Raw genomic sequence first — 24,851 nt, 5'->3', positions numbered from 1 at the left:
AACCAACAGCCTGGAGCAGGCAGGGTCCTACCACCTGCATGTTTTCCATGTCCTCCACCTGTCTCCCCAGACATAGCCCCTGAAATGTGACCTGCCCTAGTGGGGGAAAACCAGGCAGGGGCTTTGGGGTTTTCCCTTGTTGTTTATGTTTTTTGTTTATGTTTTGAAGAGAAAGGTTTTTAAGAAAATCACTCCAACGGTGATTTCAGAAAGTGGTCTCAGCAGCCACGACCTGTGGCTGGGGTGGTATCTGGAAAAGGCCTCCAGGATACTGGCCAAAACTCATGCACAGGGCTCTCTGGTGGCCTCAGAGACAGAGACGCCCATCTTGCTAGGGCAGGACAGAACAGCCGGTCACCCTGGCTCATCCTGGTTCATCCTGCCAGACCCCCTGACAGAGCTGGGGGAGGTAGAGGAGAGGAACTCCATCTGGGGGCACATTCTTTTTCATTTAAATTTTTTTAAGCTTTACTCCTCTGCCTCCCCTTTTTTCCCCAGTATTATGGATTCAGTCTAAGGCCTTCACACAGATCTATATACCCGTCCCTTATTTATTTATTTATTTATTTACTTATTTTTGAGACAGGGCCTTGCTAGGTTGCCAAGGCTGGGCTTAAACCTATGATCCTCCTGTCTCAGCTTCCCAGAGTGCGAGGATTACAGGCATGCACCACCATACCCAGCTAGGTTTTATTTTAATTTACAGGTAATAACAGTACATATTTATGGGGTACAGTGTGACATTTCAGTGTATGTATACATTGATAAAATCAGGGTAATTAGAAGAACCAGCACCTCACACAGTTATCACATCTTTGTGGTGAGAGCGGTTAAATCCCTCTCTAGTTGTCTTGAAATACACAATACACGTCACCATCTCTGGTCACCTGCAGTGCGACAGATCCCAGAGGCCACTCCTCCTATTGAACTGTGGCATTGGACCCACTGACCACTTTCTCCCCTCCTCCTCCCACACCTTCCCCAGCCTCAAATCACCACTATTCTACCCACAACTTCTTGGGGATTAGCTTTTTATGAGGAGTTTAAACAGGCAGTGGATGTGGGGTGGCAAAGCAGCCTGAAAAAATGGGAAGTGCTGAAAGTGGAGGGCAAGCAAAGCCTGCTCCTCCCTACACTGCTCTGCCCGCTGTGGGGTGAGTCTGGAGAACCCTCTTCCCATCTTGCTGGTCCTGTGTCATTCTGAATGCCCCACTCTGGCCCAGGGACCCTATAAGTGTCCCTTCTTTGGGCCCAGCTTAGTGTGCACTGACCTATGCTGAGCTTCTGAGGCCACGTGAAGCCAGAAGCCATGACCTGGGAGCAGGTCAGGTGGAGGATGCCATAGGGTGAGGTGGGCAACCTGGGAACTGTTTTCTCATGTGCAGACTTAAGTCATTGGTCTGCAGGTCCCCGCTCCTCTCCTCTGACATCCACCCTCCAGCCCTAAGGTCCCCTGCTGAAAGTTGACACAAAGCCTGTGCATTCTGAGTCCTCCCCAGTTTCCCTCCATGGCTTTTCCAGTGGGCAGAGAGCTCCCGCATTGGGGTCAGTCGGCCCCACAAAGTTAGGCCAGGTTACTGAAAAGTCCAGAGACAGTTTCCTGTGCTATCACATGAGGACCACCCATGAGGGCTGGAACCATGTGTGCAAAGGGTCTTCCCTGGCAGGGAGACTGGTGCCTGACCTGGAATGCCACCCCCAGCAAGCCTTGTTCCAGTGTTTTGTTCAAAATTCTGCCCTGACACACAGGGGCAAGTGCACACCTGCCGTCCTTGAGTACAGGGAACTGGAATTCACTCTCTGTCAGGATATCAGACTGTGCGAGGATCCCCTTCGGAGGCAGAGGTAGCACCTCCTCACTCTGAGGAAGGGTCCGAAGCTGGTCTTCCCCTTCTGATGATGATGGTGGGTGCACAACATCTTTATGAAAGGCGACACTGAGCCATGGCCAGGCATCTCTGTGGGGACACAGGAAAGGAGGAGGCTATGTCCCCAGAAAGATGGGAAATGAGAGAGTCCTTTGGAAGGGCAATGTGTAATAAATATGGCCACCTTACACTACTGCTAAGTTGCCAAAATATACAAAGTTAAGATTTAAGTTCTATTTTTATAAGATAGTTCTAGATTTATGGCAATGTATATGTGTATTTATAGCCTTCTCATTTTAATTTATAGTTTTGTGCTTTAAAGAAATATATGTATGTTGAAAGGACCGAATATTGAAAGCACTCTATTCAAATTATTTAAAGACTCTAACTCTGTATTCAATAAAATATAATGCCAAGAAAAGTGCCATCGGCCACTGTTTCTCTCTTCCTACTAGACGACAACGTTGTAAATTCTGGGAACTGGGTCAGCAGCTCTTTGGCCTTTGTCTGGGCTCCACCAAGAGCAGTGACAGAGTGTAAATGACTCCGGGATGCTGGGTATGGTGGCATGTGCCTGTAGTCCCAGCTACTCAAGGAGCTGAGGCAGGAAGGACATTTGAGTCCAGGAGTCCTAGATCAGCCTGGGCAACACAGAGAGACCCCGTTTCTGAAAATAAAAGAGAGCCAGGGGGAGCAAAGGCAAGAGGGAGCTAAGTCTCTCCTTGGCAGGGCATCCTGAGGTGGGGGTGAAGGCAGCAGGACTCACGCAGCGCCTGTGATCAGGTTGGCCACAGTGTAGGTGCCAAGGTGTGCATCCTCCACTTAGCCCACAGGGACAGTGAGGAGCAGGCAGTGGAGAGGACCACCAGGACAATAAAACTCTTGCAGGTCTGCCTCACTGTGACCTCTGGGGACATCACCTAGCCTCTACCAGCCTCAGCATCCTCACTATCAGCACAGATGGGACCAGTCCTTCCAAATGGAAACCATGAGCTTTGTAATCAGCACCTCGGAGGGTGTGCAGGTTGGGATGTGAGAAAGATGCCGTTGGGAGAGATAATGGCTCAGAGTATTCCAGGAGGACCGAAGGAGAGGGTGGGACAGGATCACAGTAATATGGATTCACTCTTATTTATCACACGTATCATAGGTGGCCCCCAAAATAACTGGGGGGCCAGAGAAGCTCTGGGTTCCCTTCATAAACCCAGCACATCTCCTCCTTTTGTGTTTCTCTGAGGTTTCCTTTCAGAAAAAGCAGCTTGAGTCTGAAGGCGAAAATTGTGCCATCCCTGGAGGAGCTGTCCCCACACCTGGGCAGCCCTTCCCCACCCCCTCTCCCCCTGTTCATCTCTTGCCTTGTGCAGCCACACCTCCCTCAGGCATTCCTCCTGTTCCTGCCCCTGCCCTTCATTGTCAATGGCCCAAGGTTTTTTTCTGTCTGTGGTCTTGATTTCTAATTCTAAGGCTCAGCTGGCAACAAGCCAGGCTGAGTTAAGCCCAAGGAACCCCTCGCCACTACAAAAATACCAGGGCAGAGGGTGCAGCCCCAAAACAGAGCACTTGCCTGCCATGCCTGAGGCCCTGGGTTCTGTCCCCAGCACCAAAACCAAGCTAACAAAACAAAAAGCCACTCATAGAAGTTCTTTTAAATATATAATGGAGTAAAACAAAGAAAAGAAAGGAAAACATCCTCACATTTCATTAAAAGAAGGCTTCCCAAAGGACAGCAGGAAGCAGGAGCTGAAGTTTGGTCTTGGGCCAGGAGCTAACCTGGGAGGTGGACAGGTTCCTCACTGCCGCTGGCTGAGGGGACAGAACAGCCACAGGAGCCTAGTGCCCCGCACAAACCCGGCCCCCCAGAGGTATCCCAAGACTTATAGCATATGCAGATGAGAGGTTTGCATGCACAGGACTTCCTGGTAAAGCAGGAGCACCAAGTCTACAATGTTAGAAGCCAACTGGGTCAGCAAGACCTAAAGGACCTCAGCAGAATCAGATACGCAGATGCAATGAACACCCCCTGGGGGAACATTCCACTGCAGACAGTCCCTGTCATGAAACATAAATCTCCCAAGTAGATCAGGAGAGAATTAACATCCTAAAGGCTGACATAATCTGTGAATCAGCGGAACTGTGAAATAATTATGTTCATTCTTAGGAAAGAAATTGTTAAAGAGGTCAAAGGAAGATAGCACATGGAGTGCCAGTGTATATGGAGGAGTTTGAGAGCCTGGCAGAAGCACTAGTCAAAGAGAAAGGGGCTCAAAATATTCTAGAATTGAAGAAACACATAATTGTGAAACTCATGGGTCAAAGAACAGGTCATAACAGAAATTTTAAATCACCTAGAGAAGAATGGTATAGATAACTTATGTCAAAATTATCTGATCTGGCTGGGGATATAGCTCAGTGGCACAAGCCCCTGCCTGGCAAATGCAAGGTCAGAAGTTTGATTCCCTGTACTAAAAAAAAAAAATGATCTCATGTCTCTTATTTATTTTAAATCTCTGAAATACACCAAAAGTGACTGTGGGAAATGTGTAACTTCCAATATATGGGTAAAAAAGGAAGAGGAAAGTTTGATTAGCTAAGTGTAAGGTTAAAAGTAAGAAAAAGAACCAAGCTGGGCGTGGTGGTGCAGGCCTTTAACTCCAACACTCAGGAGGCTGAGGCAGGAGGATCATTGCGAATTTGAGGCCAGCCTGGGCTACAAAGTGAGCTCAAGGCCAGCCTGAACTGCATAGTGAGACCCTGTCTCAAAAGACAAAAAAAAAAAAAAAAAAAAAAAAAAAAAGAACCAAATAGCAAACTCAAAAAAAGTACAAGGAAAAGATTAAAAACAGCTTTTGACAAAAGAAAAAGCAACATAACAGAAGAGAAACTAAACAAAGCAAAAACTGATTGAAAAGACTAACAAAATAGTCACACCTGATAAAAATCCATAAAGAAAGCATCAGATTATGAAAAATATTAAGAACAAAAAGCTAACATAATTTCAAAAGAGCCAACATCAAGAAAATGAGGCTATTTTTTATTACTTCATACCAATAAATCTAAAGGTAAATAAAAATATTCTTAGAGAAATATAACTTCCAAAAGCAAATGCAAGAAGAAATACAATCTCCTGATAGTCTCAGAAATCTTAAGTAAACCAAAGCAGTAATATTAGCAGCAGGAAGTAATTGTATCCCACTTAAGGGTTAAAAAAAAAAAAGGATGGGAGAGACATAAAATTTCATATACAAATTCTACCAGACTTTTTAAGAAGGGATCATTACATGATTATAGTTGTATCCGAAATAAATAAGAAGCTACTCATCCTCTTAGTATATTCTCTTATTAATTCTCTGAGGCTAAAATAACTTTAATACTGAAGCCAGAGAAGGACATAACAGAAAAAATAAACACAAGCCCATTTCACCCATGCATGTATATGCAGAAATCCTAAATAAAATATAAACAAAAAATGTTAAAAGATCAGCACACCAATGCCCACCAAGTTAGATAGTTTAATATTGGAAAATAACTAAGTGTCACTTACTCATTAATAACTTACAGAAAACATAATAGAATCATTCTAATTGTTAAAATGAATTCAATGAAATTCACAAGTTATTTATAATTTAATGTTAAAAACTCATACTAAAGTGAAATTAGAGAAAAAGTTTACTTAGTCTGACAAAGAATACAGGATATTTACTAAAAGTCTATAACAGACATCATTCTTTCACGGTGTTTAGGGGATTTTGGGGAATACCACTTGGGCCTCCTGCATGCTGACCAAATGCGCTACCTCTGAGCTACACCAATATCGCCATAAATGGGAAAATGTGAAAGCTGTTCCCATTCCTTTATAATAGGGGTACAAGGAAGAAGGAGATTGAGAAAATATCAGAAAATGCAAAGATATCGCCTGTTCCTGGTTAGGAAGAGCCAATATAGTCAAAATCAATATAATCATAATATTTTTCATTTCTGACCATATCTCCAAAACTGATACACAGATTTAGTGCAATCCCAATCAAAATGCCTAGTGTTCCTTACAGAACTAGAGAAAGCAATCCTAAAGTTCATATGGAACCAGAAGAGACCCAGAATAGCAAAAGCTATCCCAAGCACAGCAGCAAAGCAGGAGGCATAAAGTTATATACAAATTTACAGTGTTAAAAACAGTACGGTATTGGTACAAAAATAGAAATGTGGGTCAGTGGGACAGAATAGAGGATGAAGAAACAACCCCAGACACATCCAGCCACCTGATCTTTGACAAAGGGACCTAAGACATGCACTGGAGAAAGATAGCCTCTTTAACAAATGGTGCTAGGAACACTGTCCATTTGAAAAAGATTGAAATTACACTCATATCCCTCACCATGTACTAAGCTAAAATCTATATGAATCAGAGATCTAAACATTAAAACAGAATCAACCTACTGGAAGATAAAATAGGTAAAACGAAGTCATAGGCATAGGCAAAAACTTTCTGACTGAAACTCCAATTGCACAAGAAATAACATCATCAATAAATGGGATCATATCAAATAGGATTATATCAAAAGCCTTCTGCACAGCAAAGGAAATAACCAATAGAGTAAAGAGATAACCTACAGAATGGGAAAAATGTTACCAACTACATCTCTGACAAAGGACTAATATCTAGAATATATGAAGAACTCAAAATTCACATGCCCCCAAAATAAAAGATCTAATCAAAATTTTGGCAACTGAAATGCATAGTCATTTCTCAGCAGAAGAAATACAAATGGCCAAAAAATACATTTTTAAAAATATTCAACTTCACTGGCCTTTGGAGAAAAGCAAATTAAAACAACACTGAGATTTCATCTTACTCCAGAAGAAATGGCTATCATCAAGAAATCAAATAATAACAAGTGCTGGTGAGGCTGTGGTGAGAAAGAAACCCTTCTATATTTTGGCAGGCATGTAAAGTAGTGCAATTACCATGGAGATCAGTATGGAGAGTTCTTAAAAAATTAAAAATAGAAATTCCATTTAACCCCGCTATTTGGCCTCTAGATATCTTCTTAAAAGAGTTAAAGATGTCATATTACCTATGTGCATACCAACATTTATATCAGCACAATTCATAATATATTAATCTTGGAAGGACCCTACGTGTCCATCAGCAGACAAATGGATAAAGAAAATGTGGTATCTATATATAATGGAACCTTACCCAGCTGTAAAGTAGGATAAATTTGAGATATTTGTAGGAAAATGAGAATAACAAAGAAAACTACAGAACACACATAAAGAATACAGTAATCTTGGCTTGGTGGCACATGCCTGTAACCACAGCACTCTGGAGGCTGTGGCAGGAGGATGACGGTGTGCTTGCGGGAAGCCTCGGCTACATAGCAAGACCCTTTCTCAAAAAATTTTTTGAAAAGTAAAAAAAGAGGGGCTGGGGATTTAGCTCAACGGCACAGCGCCTGCCTGGCAAGTGCAAGGTCGTGAGTTCGATTCTCGGTACCGGAAAAAAAAAAGAAACAAACAAACAAACAAACAAAAAAGTAAAGTAAAAAAAGAGTACAGTGAAAAGGTCTAAAAGTAAATACAAAAGAATACAGCGAGAAGGTCTAATACTTAAAGCTAGAGTTCTTGAAGTGTGAAAATGGAATGGAAGTAATACGTAAAGAAGGAATGGCTCAAACTTTTCCAAAAATTGATGAAGGACCTTAATTCATTTTCAAGAATTTGAACAAATCACAAAGAGGATAAATAAAGAGACTCACACATTGGCACCTTACAGTGAAACTATAGAAAACAAGAAATAAACATGAAAAAAGAATCTTTCCAAACAACACTCTTCACAAAACTTTTAGCAAAGCTGAGCAGGATGGTGCATACCTGTGATCCTAGCCCTCTGGGAGGCTGAGGCAGGATGGCTGTAAATTTGAGCCTAGCCAGAGCAATGTAGTGGCTGAGACCCTGTCTCAAAATTTAAAAAAAATTTAAGGGTTGGGGAGATAGCCCAGTGAAGGCCCTAGGCTTAATCCCCAGTACTGAAAGAAAAAAAAAAAAAAGGTTCATACACCAAAACTGAATTTCTGACAAATAAAGATATTACAGTAAACAGAGAATTTTGTCTTTTAAAAAGTGAACTAAGGGGCTGGACATATAGCTCAGTGGCATAAGCACCTGCCTGGCAAGGGCAAGTTCCTGAGTTCGATTCCCGGTACCGCAAAAAAAAAAAAAAAAGTAAACTAAGTTTAGGGAAAACCGGACAACAGGTCCCTCCTAGACAAGGTAAGTGCCCATACGGAGCGGGTGGGAGAATAATGCCATTGTACAGTTCCACACCCTCCACTGTGTTCGGGAACTAGCGTGGCTTTGAGTGCTGTTATCTGACAGCGCAGAGCAAGGTGCTCGGAAAAACTGTTCTTCTGGCATCGTTCCTCTATTTATCAGTCATGTATAACCTAGTTCTTACCAGTGAAATATGTGTCACTGTTCTAACAGATTGCACACATGGAGATAATTAAAATACACAACGATAGCATATGTTGGGAGAAGAATTAGGAAAGGGGATTTTAAATCCTTGCACTGTTCCAAAGGAGGACAAAAGTATTAACTGCCATTGATGTTTAGAAAATAAAGATGTGCGTGGCGCTCGCAAGATGTAGTTGCTAGGTTTGTGCAATTGCTGCAGTAAACAGTCCCCAAATGTCAGAGGTTGCAGAATGACCCTCTTACTCCTGTGGGGTCTATTCTGCCTAGTCACTCGGGGCCCCTCCTTCCCTCTGATCCTCTGCCTAGGGCAGTGAGGATGGAGCAGCAGGTGCGCAGGGCAGGGTTACCAGAGGAGGGTGTCCGGTGGGTCCCCATTCCCAAGGGCAGGGGGAGCCTATAGCTTTATCTCCGCCAAGCAGACGAACCTGTAAGAGAACAGAACAGTTTTCAAACAGAGGAGGGAAATGCAAATGCACTAAGCAATGTACTGAACTAATCTAAAAAGCATCAGGAAAGTAGAGGACAGGTAAGAGTTTCTCGTCCACGGCGACGCCCCGTCTGTGTGGGACAATTTCTTGGTGGCTTAGACTGAGCACAGTTTTGTAAATGCGAGTACGAATTACAACTTAGTTCGGAAGGGATGGTACAATGGTTAAATGAGAAAACTTTGGAAAGTGTCCTCACATCGCCTGACACTTTCTCTAACAGGCCGGTGATTGTCTATTGTTAGGTATCATCAACACTTGCAGCGCCCGGTTGAAATTACCTTAGTTTACCTAGCCCTGAGGTCGAGATTAGGGAGGCGCTGGACTGGGTGGGAGGGATACTAGTCCCGCCCAGGCCCCGCCCAGCTCCCCGCATTGGTTCAGCCTCGCTTCTCCCCGGTCCAGCATTGGTTCAACTACCACCCCGCCCCACGTGCGGTCACGCCCACACAGGGCGGGCCAAACTGGCGGTTACTTAGCAGCGGCGCGCGTAGCTCAGTCTCCTAGGGTGCAGGCGGCCTGCTGCGCCATGCCTGCAAAAGCAGAGGTCCTCCTTCGCTACGGACCCTACAGCGCCGTCGGCCTGGCTGTGGAGCCCCGCACCTTCCGCTTGGAAGGCCTGCAAGGTGGGCCGCCCCGCTGCGCGCAGGCTGTACCCTCAGCATGGTCCTTCTCCCTCAGCTCCCACCCGAGGGCCACCTCCCCCGGGATGTCTTCCTGTGGCTTGCACCGCTGGGAACTGCAGGACAGTGGACCCCCGCGTGTTACATTACCTCCTTAGAAAAAAGTACGTGGGCCCACTTCCTGAGTTGGGAACCTTGGGTCAAGAAGATAAGTGACTTCCCAAGCGGGATGGCTGGAAAGTGGCCTCGCAGAGGCTCCATCCCTCCATCGTTCCTGCACTGTGCAGGCCTTTATTGAGCACCGTGCTTGCTGCTGAACACCTACACACAATCTTGCCGCCACTGAAGGTCAGGTTGCCAGCTCCTGACATTGGATAGAAGGTACTGGGAACGTGCTCCCAGCAGGACTGGCACATAGTTGAAGTTTGGGACAGGCCTCCCTATGCTCACTGGGGAAATTAGGCTTGAGCGAAGCTTTAGAGAAAGAGGAGAAATTAAGTGGACAAAGAGAGGTGGAAACACTTCCGGTAGCACTGGCATCCACTACTAAGGTCAGCACCTTCCTGACCCAGTCACCTCCCAAAGGCCCTACCCTTGAAAACTGCTGCTCTGGAAACCAAGCCTTTAGCGCATGAACATTTGAGGGACATTTATGATCCACACAAAGAGCCCTAATGGCTCAGCCTAAAGGCAATGGTACCCTGAGAGATGGACGCGGTGAGGCAGGATAGAAAGGGTGGCATTGTGAGGCATCTGTATGTGGCTGGACATGATGTTGACGCATGGAGGTATTCCCTGCTAGGATCAAAAACAGCAAAGAACAAACACAACTGGGAGGAATGGGTTCCATTTTGGACACACTAAACTTCATGTTTTCAGCTACCCAAATGGAGGCACTGAGTCAGGCCTGCAGTTCAGAGAAAAAGTTCAAGCTAGAGATAGAGATGAGCCAGAGACTGTCAGAACTTTTCAGAATGAGAGAGACCACAGGACTGGGCCTTCATGAGCTCTATGATAGAACCCAGCTAAGGACTGTGAGAAAAAAGGAAGGAAAAAGAAAGGAAAGAGTCAACAGGACAGGTTTATTTCAGAACAAACCTGAGAGGAGCCACCCTGGCGCTTGGACCAGACTGGTCACTCTCATACAGGCTATAAGCTCTTTCTTTCACAGGGTCATGAGCATAGAGGGGGCGCTGAAAGGAAAAGGTCAAAATGGGGCTGTGAGGGGGAAAAGATGAGTGAACCAACGTGGTGGCTGTGTGCTAGAGATAAGGCTTGAGAAATGCAGGGTGTGGTGGTCATCTGTCAGGAGCAGGGCTGGAGAATGTGATGGGTGTTACCTGGCATAGCTGTGGTTACCAGGCCTTATGAACCCATAATCATGCCTGTTAGCAGGTGCAAAAGCATAGGGGGCTGGAGAGGCTTAAAGTGGCCTTTGGTCAACCAAGGGTGGCAGTGATCAGGCTCCTTCAAGGATCTCCTGGATAAAATGCTGTTGGGGCCCAGAGGACACAAAAATCATTCTTGGCCCAGCAACTGGCAAAGGTATCATGGGAGAGGTGGCATTTGAGTTTGAATTTGAAGGATGGGTATGGTTTTCAACAGCAGATGAAGTTGCTTTCTTAGAAAGAACAGCTGGTTGAAAAATTTCTGTTGTTAAGAGTTCTTTGTGGTTTGGAATGATACACAGAAGATTAGCATGGCCCCTGCTCAAGGCTGACATGCAAAATCGTGAAGCATTCCATATTTTTATGAAAAACCCAATTTATATGTATATATAAGGACAGCTGGAATGTGTATTGCTGATGTCTGTGGTTTATTGAGAGGAACAGTCAATGCTGAAAGTTTTCTTTTTTCTTGACCAATTTTGCATGCTTGAATTTGGTAATCAGAATGACTGATCTGAAAACAACAAAAATGCAGTATAAGAACCACTGTTGAACTCCTTCCATCTTGTATGGTGAAGCTCTGCATCATTTCCAATGTTTTATTTTTATTTATTTATTTATTTATTTTACTTGTTACTGTCTTTGATTGTTTGTTTGTTTGTTTGTTTTTTGGTACCGGGAATCGAACTCAGGAACCTTGCGCTTGCCAGGCAGGTCCTTGTGCCACTGACCTATATCCCCGGCCCTGTCTTTGATTGCTTGATCAGGCTTACATTCTTATGTCTAGTGGACTGAGCAAGTTCGCTGAAGATAACAGTACGTAATGTAGCAACCATTGTGAATTTCTATCATTTTGTTTTGAGGTCATGTATCATTTTTGTTGTTTTTGTGTTGTTTTGATTTTGTCTTCATTATTGTTTTGTCAGTTTTTTATTTTTTAAAATAAAAAAAAGAGTTCTTTGTGGGCTGCCATAGCAACCTGCTGAAGCCTGGGTAGCTTAAACAGGGGAATAGTACTTTCTCCATCCCTCAGGCTTGACGTCCCTGATCAAGGGCTGATAGTGTTGGCTTTCCAGTGAGGCTCTCTTCCTGGTTTGCTCACCTTCACCTTCTCTCTTGCCCTCTTGGTAGCTTGAAGGGAAGGGGCAACAGCAAACTGTCTCTTCTTATGAAGGCACTAATTCTATTAGATTAGGGTCTCACTTCTACCTTTTGACCTCACTGAACTTTGGTTACTCCGTAAAGTCCTTATTTCCTAATACAGCCCAGGGCTTCAACACGGCAATCAGGGAGAACACCCGTCAGTGCATAGCAAGGTGATGTAGCGAGGCTTAAAATGTAGCCTGCTCTTGGCTGTGGACCCAGCCCAAATAACAGATTTCCCTTCCTGCCCCTGTGCTGAGCCCCACCCACCCCTCACCCTCCATCTAGCTATGCCCCCGCCCACCACATGATACTCAGTAGCTACAGCACTTCTCTAACCCAGCCTGGACTGGGCCGCTGGGAAGACCGCACTCAAAAGCTCTTGGGGCCTTTTCACATCCTCTTCCTGTCTCTAGTCTTGGCTTTTGCAGGACATTTTTTTCTTTCCTAAGGAATGAGAGCTCCTCCTCTACAACCCAGACCCACATATTCCGGGACTTCATTTGTCTCTTCTTCTCCCCACTTTTTTTTGTGGATATATCAATATATCAAAATTTATGATTTTAACCATTCCAAATTTCAACTCTGTGGCATTAATTACATTCAGAACGTTGTAAAACTGTCACTCATCTATTTGCAAAATTTGTCAACACTCAAATGGAAACTCTGTACCCAATGTGCAACTCTCCAAAGTCTTACCCCACACCTAGTCACTGTTATTCTATTTCCTATCTCTTTGCATTTGCCCCTTGTAGATACTTAATAGAAGTAAAGTCACACAGCTTGTGTTCTTAGGTGTCATTTATTTCACTTACCATAGTATTTTCAAGCTTCCTACATGTTGTAACTTGTATTGATACTTTATTCTTTTTTATAGCTGAATAATACTCCATGTTATTTTTGTTTATCCATCATCTTTTGATGGAAACTTGGGCTGTTTCCCCATTTTGGCTGCTGTGAGTGGTTCTGCTGGGGACATTTGTGAACAGGTATCTGGCTGAGTCCTTTGGTTCAAAGCAGTGGACTTGCTAAGTCATATGGTCCCTCTATGTTTAACTCACTGAAGAGCTTTCAAACTGTTTCCAAATCAGCAGCAGCATTTTATATCCTCACTAGCTGTGTATTAATGTTCAAGTTTCCCCATACTCTCCTCAACATTTGTTATTTCCTGTTTGTTTTTTATTACAGTCTTAGAAAGTGTGAAAGAAAAGAAAGGGGAAGAGAAAAAGAGAAAGGTAATTTTCTTGTGTTAATTTTGTATCTGTCCTTTTGCTCATTTAATTTACTAGAACTAACAGTACCTTTGCAGACACTGGGATTTTTTGGATATAAGATCATTCAATCTGAAAATAGTAGTTTTACTTCTTCTTTCCCAGTTTGTTGACCTCTTTTTTTGGTGGTGGGGGGGTCTAATTTATCTTGCTAGTACTTCCAGTACTATGTTGAATAGAGTGGGAAAAAAATGAGCATCATTTCTTTGTTCCTGGTCTTGGGAAAAATTCCTATTGAGTATGACATTAGCTATATATATATATATCCTTTATCATGTTGAGGAAGTTTCTCTTTATTCTTAGTTTGTTAAGTGGTTTTTTGTTTGTTTTTGCCTTTTGCTTTTTTTTAAACCGTGAAATGGTATTGGATTTTATCCAATCCTTTTTCTGACTCAATTGAGATGATTGTGTGTGTGTTTCCCCCTTCATTCTATGAATGTGTTGTGTTGTATCTATTGATTTTCACATGTTGGACATCTTCACCCTGTCCTGAGATAGGTCCCACTTGGTTTTGGTATGTAACTATGGAGATAGATTGGTTTTCCTATATCTTGTTGAGGATTTTCAGTGAGTATGCATAAGGGATGTTGGTCTGTCCTTTTCTTTGATAACTTTGACTTTGATATCAAGATAATGCTGGTCTAATCAGGATAATACTGTTCTAAAAGAATAAGCTTGGAACTTTTATTTGCTCTTCAGTTTTTGGAAGAGTTTGAGTCTTTATTTTTCAGTCACTATAGCTAATGGTTTGTTAATATTGTTGATATATTTCATAGGCACCCATGATCTTCTGTTTTTCTATTTTGTTTTTCCCCACTCTAACCCTTATTATTTCCTTGTGTCTGCTCATGTTGGGCATGACTTGCTTTTATTTACCTATTTCCTTAAAATGAACACTTTGAGTTATTGATTTGAGATCCTTTTTAGTGTTAGTGTACACAACTGTAAATTTCCTTTTGAGTACTGCTATCACTGCATTCCACAAGTTTTGAAACATTGTGCTTTGTTTTCATTCATCATAAAATACATTCTCATTTCCTTATGATTTCTCTTTGGATTACTGGTTGTTCATTTTTTTGTGTATTTGTGAGCTTTCTAGTTTTTCTTTTGCTACTAATTTATAATTTCATTTCATTGTAGAACTGGAAAAATACTTCTAAGTTTTCCTTTTTAAAAATTTATGAAGACTTGTTTTGTGGTCTAACATGGTCTATTCTGGACAAGGTTCTATATGAACTTGAGAAGAATATATATTTTGGTGTTAGGTGAAGTGCTCTGTATATGTCTGTTAGGTCTGGTGGGTTTATAGTATTGCTCACATTCTCTATTTCCTTACTGATCATGTGCTTATGTCTTATCTATTTCTGAATGTGGTATATCAGAGTCTCCAGCTATTACTGTGAAACTCTTTCTCCCTTTGATCTGTCAATTTTTTCTTTATATTTTTGGGGCTTTGTGGTTTGGTATGTGTATGATTATAATTGCTATGTCTTCTTGATGAGTTAATACATAATATCCACCTGTCTCATAAATCTTTCACTAAAAATCTAGTTTGATAATGATAAAGACCCTAGCTTTCCTGTGATTGTCAACCACTGGTGAGTCTCTTAAAAAATAAATAAATAATGGGTCTCTTATACATAGCATATAAATGAATTGTACTTTCCTTGTCCATTATGCTAATCTCTGTCTTTTATCTAAAGAGTTTAATGCACTTACGTTTAAAGGAGTTACTAATAAGGAAGGTCTTGCTTTTGCTCTTGACAGTGGTACCTTAGTTCACAAATTCTTTTGTTTGCAAACAACTTGGTTTGCAAACAGAATCATTTGGCAAACTGTGAACTCTGTATCAGGTGATGAACACAACTGTGGCCATCTTTCCCACATGAACACAAACATAGCCATCTTTTCCAGAATCATGGAACAAGTGAAATTCATGAACAGAGGTACCATTGTAGTTACTTATTTTTTTATATGTCTTCTATGGTTTTTGTTCCTCAATTCCCCCATTATGCCTTTGTGTATGTGTATGTGTATGTGTATGTTTAGTTAAATTCTTGAGGTATACCTGCCTCATTCTCTGCCTCTTTCCTTTTCTGTGCATTTTGTAGTTATTTTGTAGTGCTCAATTTGGGAATGATAGCTAATATTCTAAACCCTTAACAATGGTGTGTAAATAATGACAACTTGGTTTTCACTGGTATACAAACACTCCGTTTCTTATGAAACCTTGTCACTCTTCCTTTACATAGTTGTCACAGATTAAATCTGTATGCACTTTATACTCATTAGACATAGATTCATAATTATTGTAGCATTCATTTGCCTTTTAAATTATATAGGAATAAAGATAAGTTATGAACCAAAGGTGAAGTGATACCTGCTTTTATATTTACCCACATTGTCTCCTTCATCCATGTTCTTTTTCTTCATTCAGGCTCATATTACCATCCAACTTCCTTTTATTTCAGCCTAAACTACCTCCTTTCACAGTTCTTATATGACAAATCTACTAGTAACAAGTGCTACCAGCTTTTATTAACTGAGCAATGTCTTGATTTCACGTTCATTTGTCAAGGGTAGTTTTGCTGGATACAGAATCCTTGGTTAACTGCTGTGATGGTTAGTTTTCAATTTGGGCTGTGGTGTCCAGTTGTTCGATCAAACAACTGTTGGAAAATGGATGTTCAAGTATTATTCTATGTTTGCTCTGGAAATGAGACCCTCTTCCTTATCCAGAGTTTGTTCTTCCATCAGTATTTTGACTAAAATTTCTTTTGATGCCAGGAGTTTTAAAATGGAACAAAATCGTTCCCATTACTTGTGCATTTCCCCTGTACTAGGCACTCCTTTAAATCTTATCCAGGGTGCTCATAGTTCTGCCTCAGCCTTCCCCTCTCTCCCAGAGCCACCAATTAGCCAGTGGTGATGCTCAGGACCTTCAAGGTCTTTTTTTCACCTGCGTCCTGTTCTGGACATGTGCTTGGCTTTCTAAATTGTCCAGTATATGTACATGAGTGCTTCTGAATGCCTAATTTTCCAAAGAAACTCTCCCTCTGGCTTTTCATCTTAGGCCTCATAAGCTGTATTATATGACTCAACTGTAATCTTTTGCCTGGGCAACAGTGGGCTTTTCATTGCCTTACACTGTTTTTGTATAACACCTACGACTTTCCCACCTGGTGTGAGTTCCAAGCTAGGCTGACAGAGAGCAGTGCTTGTGTTATCCTTCAAGGGAGCTCCAGCTGGGTCAGAACAGACTAACACAAGAACCTGCAAGCAAGATCTGCTCTGCTGTCTCAGGAATTAAGGATGAGGGTCCATTTGGGGATGTGGACTACTGTTGTCAAGAGTGCCACCAAGTCAGGGAGGGGCAAGAGAAGCAAATGTATCACAAAGCTTTCCTACTCTTTTAAAGTTGCCCTTTTCCAATTCGGTGCTGTAGACCTTTGACTGTTTTCTAGAACTTTGACAAAGCTGATTCTGACAGTTTCTGGTTGCTTTTGTCATGTTTCTGGGCAGGCATGGGAGTTTGGGGCTGTCTACTTTGCTATTTTGCTGATGTCTACAGACAGGTTTAATTGTATTCCTTCCTTCTTCCACAATCAGCATGACTGTATGAATTCCATTAGATCATTTACATACCAAAAGTCATAGTAAGGCAGAATGCAGAAGTGAACATTTTGTTATAATGCACAGCTTATAAATATTGAGGGGAAAGCTCATCTAGTTTGTCCACAAGCCCTGTGAGCTTTGCCTGTCTCCTTTGCCTGACCCCTGGTCTCCTCTTATATACTGGTGCTATGGGCACCAGGACACAGGTGACCAAGGGCTCTGAAATCCACTTGTCTAAGCTTGAACTGGCCTCCAGGATTCAGTAGCTTTGTGATAAGGTCAAAGTCAAATTATTGGACCTGTCTGGGCTTTGGCTTGCTTGTTTGTAAGGGGACTGTGAGTCCCCCCTTCGCTGGTGTGAGATTCTGGCAAGCCACACAGTGGACCCCAGACCTGTGCATCATAAGGGTTAGCTCTTATTGTTCCCTGAGGGGAATAAGGAAGGAGGTAGCTGGGTGTGTCTGGGGCACAGCAGCAGCTGGTTTGATGGGGGTGGTGAACAGCAACAGAATCAGGTAGTCTGGCCCTTGGCATCAGGGCACCAGCAATGGTTCTTGAGCTGAAGAATGGTGAGATCAGGGTTGCCCTTTAAGAGGCCAATTCTGAAGGGAGAGATCTGGGGACAAGCAGGAGCGGGTGAACCACTGAGAAATATAAAGTCAGTGGTAAAACATTACATTCAGAAAAAAGACAAAGGCCAGAAACGTGAGTCAGGACTGGTTATGACTTTAACCGGCATTGACACACTGATGAATGCTGAGTTATATCGTCATCAGGACATCCGCAGCCAGATGTGTGTCCAGGAGTTCCAAGCAGGACCCCTGGCAGCTGATTCACCCAGAGTTCCTGCATGTCCCCTTGTCTCCAGCATGTCCACCTGTCTCCAGCTGTTGAGGCCAGACCTGGAAGAATTCTCAGCCCTTTCTCCCGCTCATTCCCTGGCCAGTCTGTCCATCCATGTGGCCAGCTCTGGCCTCAACTGTGACCCCCTTAACCTGATGACCACTACCCCATCCCTCACTGCCTTCCCCCAACCACCACCCTCTCCTGCTGGATCCCACCTGGGCTCATGCCTGGGCTCCCTGTGACCAGCCACCTTTGCCCCCTTGCAGTCTGCCCTCAGCACCAAAACCAGGTGACCCAGTGAAGCTGAGTATGAGCATGGCCTTTACCTCCAGGAATCTTCCTACAGCTCCCAGAGTATAAGCCAAAGACTTCTGAGAGCTGCCAGGATCCTCAGGCCTTCCTGACCTCATTCCTCCCCTTGCCACATACCCTCACTACCTACCCGGTCCCCTTGCCACTCACCCCATCCCCTGGCTCTTCCTTCTGCTCACCACATCCCTCTCCTGGCTGACCCTGGAGCTCCCCTTGGAGCCTACCTTAGGCTCCTGGCCGCTGGGCTAGAAACTCTTTCCTGCTGGCCCTCACTCTTCACTTCTCAGCCCTTGATGCGTCCTCGGAGTCCCCTTCAGGCCAGGTCTTCCTGAGCATCTCCTAAAATGTCAATGCTTCCTCCTGCACTCCTCTTTCTGATCTCGCCTCCCTCTTCATCTTCCTAGTGCTCAGCAGTACCTAACACAGGGATTCCACCCATTCACCTTGTTATCCTTCTCCCCGACTTGCACAGAAGCTGCATAGGCAGATTCCTGTCTGTCCAGCTCTCTACTTGGTCCAGGGCCACAGCAGTTCCATGGTGCAGTGGAGGACTGAGAAGTGTTAGGGAAGTAAAAAGACCCATGGGGACCTATAAGGGGTGGGCAGCAGAGACACAAGAAAGACAGGACCAGGCAAGCAGGAGCAGTGTTAGAGATGTCCTCCCCCAGGGCAGAGAGTGATGAGGAGAAGCCAGAAAAGGGTCAAATGCAGAGAGGGGAGGGGACCTGGAGCCACAAGGCCAGGGAGCTGGGGTTCTAGAAGGCAGTGGTTATTGGACACCAAACTGCAGAGCAGGACTCTCCAGAGAGACCAGGGCAAGTTTAGTGAAAGAGGTAGAGAATGGGTATTGTCATCACCCTTCATGGGAAGACACATAGGACAATGACCTTGGAGGGCACCTTGGCAGAGTCTATTAAGTAACCTATACTGCAGAAGCCAGTTGTCCTGATTCTAAATATCTTTCTTGTTTTTGAAAAGACTGGGACAAGAAGGCATACCACATTGTTTTCTGTCTGTGATGTTCTTGGTAACTGTGAAAATTAGGAACAACCACAAAGTAACATGGCTAAATGAATCACATTACATGCATCATGTTAAACACAGCACAGCCAGGAAAAATAACTTGGAAGTCCTACATGTATGGATGGGGCTAGGTCACTATGCATAGTGTTATGAGAATTAAGCATGTTCTTAAGTTCCCTGTACACATGACCTCACTTCTGTTGAAAAAGAGGAGTGGGAAGGGGCTGGGAATGTAGCTCAGCAGCATGAGCACCTGCATGGCAAGTGCAAGGTCCTAAGTTCGATTCCCAGCACCAAAAAAAAAAAAGAAAAGAAAAGAAAAAGAGGAATGGGGAAGAATTACGGGGAGGTTAAATATTTTGTCCTTTTTTATAATTTTAAAGTTTTCTTTAAAAAGTCAGGAATCTGTATTACTTATAATCTAATAAAGTTTTGAGATAAAACTTTCCTTTCTAACCGGATATGGTAGTGAATGCCTACAGTCAGGAGGCTAAGGCAGGAGCACCATCATGAATTCAAAGGCCAGCCTGGGGTACACAGAAGGCCAGCTTGAACTACATAGTAAGACCCTGACTCAAAAGAATAACAGACATTTTCTCCAGCAAAAGCATTTTCAAGAAGGAAGAGGAGAAATGGGTCAGAGAGAGAGGGAGAAATTGAACCCCTGGATGTGCAGAGCTTTGGGACCTCACTGAGCACATTGGGCAAGAGGTCCAGGAGTTTTGGAGCCAAGCCTGCAGGCTGCCTCCCTCCTAGAGGTGTGTATTTTTGTTTTTATTCTTTTGTGGCTGAAGGAGACTTGAGGACAGCAAGATGCCAGCAGGTGGCTGATGTATAAAGTAAGCTCTGTGCATCGTGCATGATGACTCATCCAACACCATTGTCAAGATTCCTTAGGACAATGACAGGGACCAGGGCTTAGCAGCAGCAAGTCAAAGAGCACATGCACCCCAACTTGTCTCCCTATAGTGCACATCCCACTGCTGACCCACCGCTCACATGACAGCAAGCAGGTCTGCGTGCAGGCTCTCTGCAGTAAAATCTGCACCAAATGCTGTGTGTTACTTAGAAAAGTGATAGTCCTTCGTTGATTCCTGGAGTCAGGTTGTCTGGAAATATGCCTACTCTGTTCCAAACTTCTCAAACCTTGAGAAATTGGCAAATTTTGCTCTTTATTATCCATGAATTATAATAGTTTAGCAAACATGGCTCCACTCTGGCCTCAATGCCAATGAGACTAAACAAAAGCTTAGCAGAGAGTTCTAGGTAATTGCCTGGCCATGGCTGTGTTTTGTGTGCTATATTTCAGCTGGCAGGAGCTAGGATGAACACTTTTACACAAAAGCTGCTACTTTAGCCAAGTCACATCTGCATCATTAATGGTCTTCGGCATCACATCTATGCTGAGGAAGGAAAGGACCTGTCTCCACACCTTGGGTTCCTCCTTATCATCCTTTAAACTCCCACAGATGGTGTGCAGTTCCTCCAGCACTGAGGGGACAGAGCCTTTTTCATATACCTTCACTGTGTCCAGATCCCCCTTGAAGAATGAGGTGCCACTCCAAAGAGGCAGGCACTCTGAGGGTGGCTTTACAGCTTTGAGTTGATTGATGCTGGGGTTTAGCTCTGTCTTTGCCCATGATTTGTCTTGGAGAGTGTATCTGTCTGACCTTTCTTTGAATAGCCAGCCCCACAGCAGCTCCGGGAGACCGGGTGACCCACTGGAGTGGTGGTATTTGGCTGAGCTGCGGGAACTCCAGGGCTGCTACTGCTTTGATCCCTTAAGCTTCCCTGGACACCCCACAGCCAGGCTTGGTACATCCTGGACCGATGAGAAGGAGACTCTGTGGCAGTGTTCACTCTACTATAAATCCGACTTGGGTCACTCAGGCCCACAGATCAATGGTCACACCCAGCCTCATTCTGCATTTGTTTATCTAGGGAGCTAAATTAACACTGAGCATCTGGGGGAGGGCACCATGGCACTGTGGTCAGGGAGGAAGGCAGAGGCCCACAGAGACTACGAAAGCCTGTGCCTTGCAGCCCTGGAAGTGAAATGAAGAGAGGGTCCTCCTAAGAGGATGTTTTCCCACTGGACTTCATTTACTCATGGATGAGGGAGACCCCATTATGTACCACTGCCACCTCCATAGGGTGAGTTATTGGTGGATCCTATTTCTTAGCTACACTGTGCCTTGGAAGAGCAACACTGTCCCCCTAAAACAAGCTCCAAACTTAGAATGGTCAGAGTTAGACTGGATGTTAAGGGTAGAGTGGTCACCCCTGGGCCCCAAGGTGGGGGTGTAATGTGGGGGATGGAGATGTTTGCTCCTGATATCTTCCTGTCAGATGGAAATCCTCACCCCGGAAGTGTCTTCCAAAGCTGAAGGTCACAGAAACCAAGTTCTACTTCCCCACCTTCAGCTGCTCTGTCCTGGGGTCCCACAGGGAACATGTGACTCAGAAATCTCTGCTCCTAACTGCTGTGGGTGTCCTTCTTAGCAGCTGCCTTTTCCCCCAAGGGACTGTGTCATGGAAACAAATCATCAGTCCAAGCTCAGTGCCTTCTTTGAAGGTGTTTAAGAATGAGACACTGAGACAGGACACAATAACATAAATATGCCGAAGAAAACAGCGCAGACATCTTCAGAGAGAAGATTTGCTGACGGAGGTCAATTAGGACCACCACTGGGTGCCCATGGAGTGCTGTGGCGTTAATGGAGACCCTCAGCGGGTCTTTCTGAAGTTTCTTTCCAGAAGTGAAATTAAAATCACGCAATTAAAATGCTCACAGTCGGGGTTGGAGGTTCTTGAACTGATTGAGGAGAAGAAGTGGACACACTAACGTTTTGAAACAGCAATTGTCTCTGTAATTAAATGCAATTAACTGACATCAATGTCTGCTTTTCTCCACCCAAGACTGATTGAAACACTCAGACCTTAAAAACACATCCCCCGCCTGATTTCGCTCTGTCCCAACTGAGGTTATCAGCAGCCTTTGCAGATGTTGAGGGCAGTGATTCAGCAGCCCAACTCCACAGCCCGTGTCTAAGATGAACATCCCAAGAAAACTGGGGAACAGCTCCCTGGAAGAAATAGGCCTACAGGCTGTGCAGGCCGCACCATCCCTCCTCACTGCGTGCCTGGCATTTCCACCATGGAGGTGAAATCTAGCCATTTGCTGTGGCTGATCTCTAGGCAACAAAGGAGCCATTGGATAGAAGTGGTAACCAAACTGCAGATTCCAAAAGGGAGAAGAAAAAGTCAGACCATTTGCCTTTTTAAAGAATTTTTTTTCCTGATGATGGTAGACCGTCTAGAAAATGCTGAAAGAATAAAGAGACAAAAAAGTTTCACATAATCTCACCATAGAGTGATAACTACAGGATTTTTTTCTTCTTTCTTACATATACTTTAATTAACATTTGATATATATTGGATATATATTTTAATGTGTATCCTGAGTTTGTGTTTATATTACACATATTATTTTTGCTATTTCAGATGTTTGTAAACATTTTTAAATGTGCAAATAAAATCTCATCGTAGGAACACACCACTGTTTACTTGACTATCCTTTTATTATTTTAAGTCATTCATAGAATTTTGCTATTTTAATAAGGACATCTTCTTGCAAAAATCTGCCACTATTCCTGATTTTTTTTTCCTTATGAAATTTTCTTTTAAGTGCAGTTTCCTGGGCCAAACACTAGAATTGGTATTTTTTGCTTATTTCCTTGTTTGTTGAGATTTTGGGGTTTTTCTGATAATTGCTTTTCAGAAAAGCTACTAATTATATTTCCACCAAACAGGGCAAGCAGTTTCCTAGTCTTTGCCTCCCCTCACATGGAGCACGGTCTCCAGAAGGTTAAGCCTTTGAATAGTCTAATCACCCTTCCTAGAGAAAGATCACTGTTGAGCCTAATGTGACTGGGGTGATTCCCACCCGTGACCCAAGTTGTGCATGCATCTAGTTGTGCTTCTGTGGGAAGGGGAGGGTACATGGGGACCAGTACCAGGGAGTCCTACCAGGTGGTGACGTATAGCCAGCAGGGTGTACAGAGCACCCAGGTTGCTGAGTCCAGGAGGACACTGACACATCAGATTAGTTGAGGCTGTCTCCATGTCACAGCCTCCCTCTCCATTTTCCAGCTGTGTTGGCCAAAGATGGACATAAGGTCACCCTAGAGAAGACAGAAGAGTGGAATGTGGTAGAGCTCATAGTGAATGAAGAAGTCGTCTTCCAGTGCAATATCACAGACTTGGAGTTCGGTAAAGCCTCCTTTGCATGAGCTCTCTGGCCCTTTGCCTCTTCCAAGAATCCCCCTACTTCTGGTTCAGATGGTCACAGTGTCATGCTTGGCCTCATGCTGGGTTTCTTTCTGAATTCTCCTTTCACACCAGAAGCGCCATACTGTAGCCCACAGAGGAGATCTGAGACCACACGCAGTAGACCTTGTCACTTTGACCTCTTCCCAAACTCTGGAAACAAATGAGGGAAGAAAATGAAGTTAAGCCCTGACTTCCAATAGATGATGGAATTTGATGATAATTGTTTTTCTGCACTTTAATAATGTGTGCTTTATTATTATCTGCTTTCAGTGTCACTTTTGTTCCACCAGTTTGTTTGGTCCAGACTTGCCAAGAACATTAGAGTCATGTGCCTGCCTTGTGCAGCAGTATCTGCAGTGTTCTAGGAGTTCCTGTGCCCTGGGGGATTTCTTGCCTGGCAGGATGGCATGCACATGCCTCCCCATGCTCAGAAAGAAAAACTTGTGCCACCCATTTGAGGCTGGCTAGCACTGTGCATTCCTGGGGCCTTGGGAAATGTACGCCTGGTGGAAGCCCCAGGTGGATCTCATGAAACATCAAACTATACAAAAGTAGTTCTTTCTGTTTCCCTAGGAGGTGATGGCAAACTGGACCCACTGTGCGAAGAAGCCAGGAAATCTGTGTTAAATGCCTACTGATCTCCTGTGGGACAGACACAGATGACCATCAGCGCCTACTGGTTCAGGGACACTGGGCTGTCTTGGTCAGAAGGAGGCAGCGCTGGCCTGCTGCACAGCCTGGATTCCCATCTGGCTGCACAGGGGCCCCCCAAACAATAAAAGCACATTGTCTGCAGCATCTCTCAACCTCAACCCACAGGGAGAGTCTCCAATATCAGGTACACATTGAGCTGAAGGAAATAATAAAATGCAATCTAATAACAAAGCACCATGCCTTACTAATAACACCTAGTTGCCAGAAGCATTCAGAATCCCATTCTACAGTAAGCAAAGAGCCAGGAACCGGTGAAATTAAAGAGCAGTCAGGGTGGGGGTGGAAATTCAGGCCTTTGAAAATCTGATTCAAAAGTCAATGTCAGTATAGTACTTAGAAGCCCCGCTATTCCTACAGATAATTATTTGTTGCCACTAGAATAAATACTTAAAGTTGCTAATACAAAATTTGCTGAAATCAAACCTTCAATTATCTTCTTTTAAACAAGAAAAGTGTCTTCCTTCTTTTGCATTGGCCAGTCCAACAGGAAGCTCTGCAGAGAGCAGAAAGACCAGAGCAGAAGCAGGAAGTGGCCCTGCCCCTTTGAGGAGGACAAGGGAGGACTCGGCCCTGTGCAAAGGGGCGTTTAGTGCAGGCAGGGTAAATCAAACCAGTCATATCGGTTCTTTTTACTACCAGGCCCTATGCTAAACTGTAGTCTGTATTCTGAATCTCAGCAAGAAGAGGGGAGAGACAGATAGGGATCTGATGATGGCAAAGATGAGGTCACCTTAACAAGGCCTCACTCCTTCGAGAA

At 43.9% G+C, this 24,851-nt stretch overlaps 1 protein-coding gene across 1 annotated transcript; it reads left to right on the top strand.

Moving 5' to 3' along the window:
• The first annotated feature begins 9,302 nt into the window (after positions 1-9,302).
• Positions 9,303-24,265, top strand: LOC102028025 (chromosome unknown open reading frame, human C10orf53). The gene is made up of 3 exons (XM_005412566.2): positions 9,303-9,453; positions 23,201-23,320; positions 23,954-24,265. Exons 1-3 carry the CDS (start codon positions 9,357-9,359, stop codon positions 24,016-24,018), a joined length of 282 nt encoding a protein of 93 aa, XP_005412623.1. The 5' UTR covers positions 9,303-9,356; the 3' UTR covers positions 24,019-24,265.
• Positions 24,266-24,851: the final 586 nt, after the last annotated feature.

The sequence above is a fragment of the Chinchilla lanigera genome, unplaced genomic scaffold (genome assembly GCF_000276665.1).
Source record: "Chinchilla lanigera isolate Chin_1 unplaced genomic scaffold, ChiLan1.0 scaffold00155, whole genome shotgun sequence".
Taxonomy (NCBI): domain Eukaryota; kingdom Metazoa; phylum Chordata; class Mammalia; order Rodentia; family Chinchillidae; genus Chinchilla; species Chinchilla lanigera.
This window is presented reverse-complemented; position numbering and strand designations above follow the sequence as displayed.

Bases quoted from the DNA above. Each gene is read 5' to 3' on its own strand.
- LOC102028025 (XM_005412566.2), top strand. From the start codon at position 9,357: ATGCCTGCAAAAGCAGAGGTCCTCCTTCGCTACGGACCCTACAGCGCC. The intron at 9,454-23,200 runs GTGGGCCGCCCC...TCCATTTTCCAG, and splicing joins CCGCTTGGAAGGCCTGCAAG to CTGTGTTGGCCAAAGATGGA. The intron at 23,321-23,953 runs GTAAAGCCTCCT...CTGTTTCCCTAG, and splicing joins TATCACAGACTTGGAGTTCG to GAGGTGATGGCAAACTGGAC.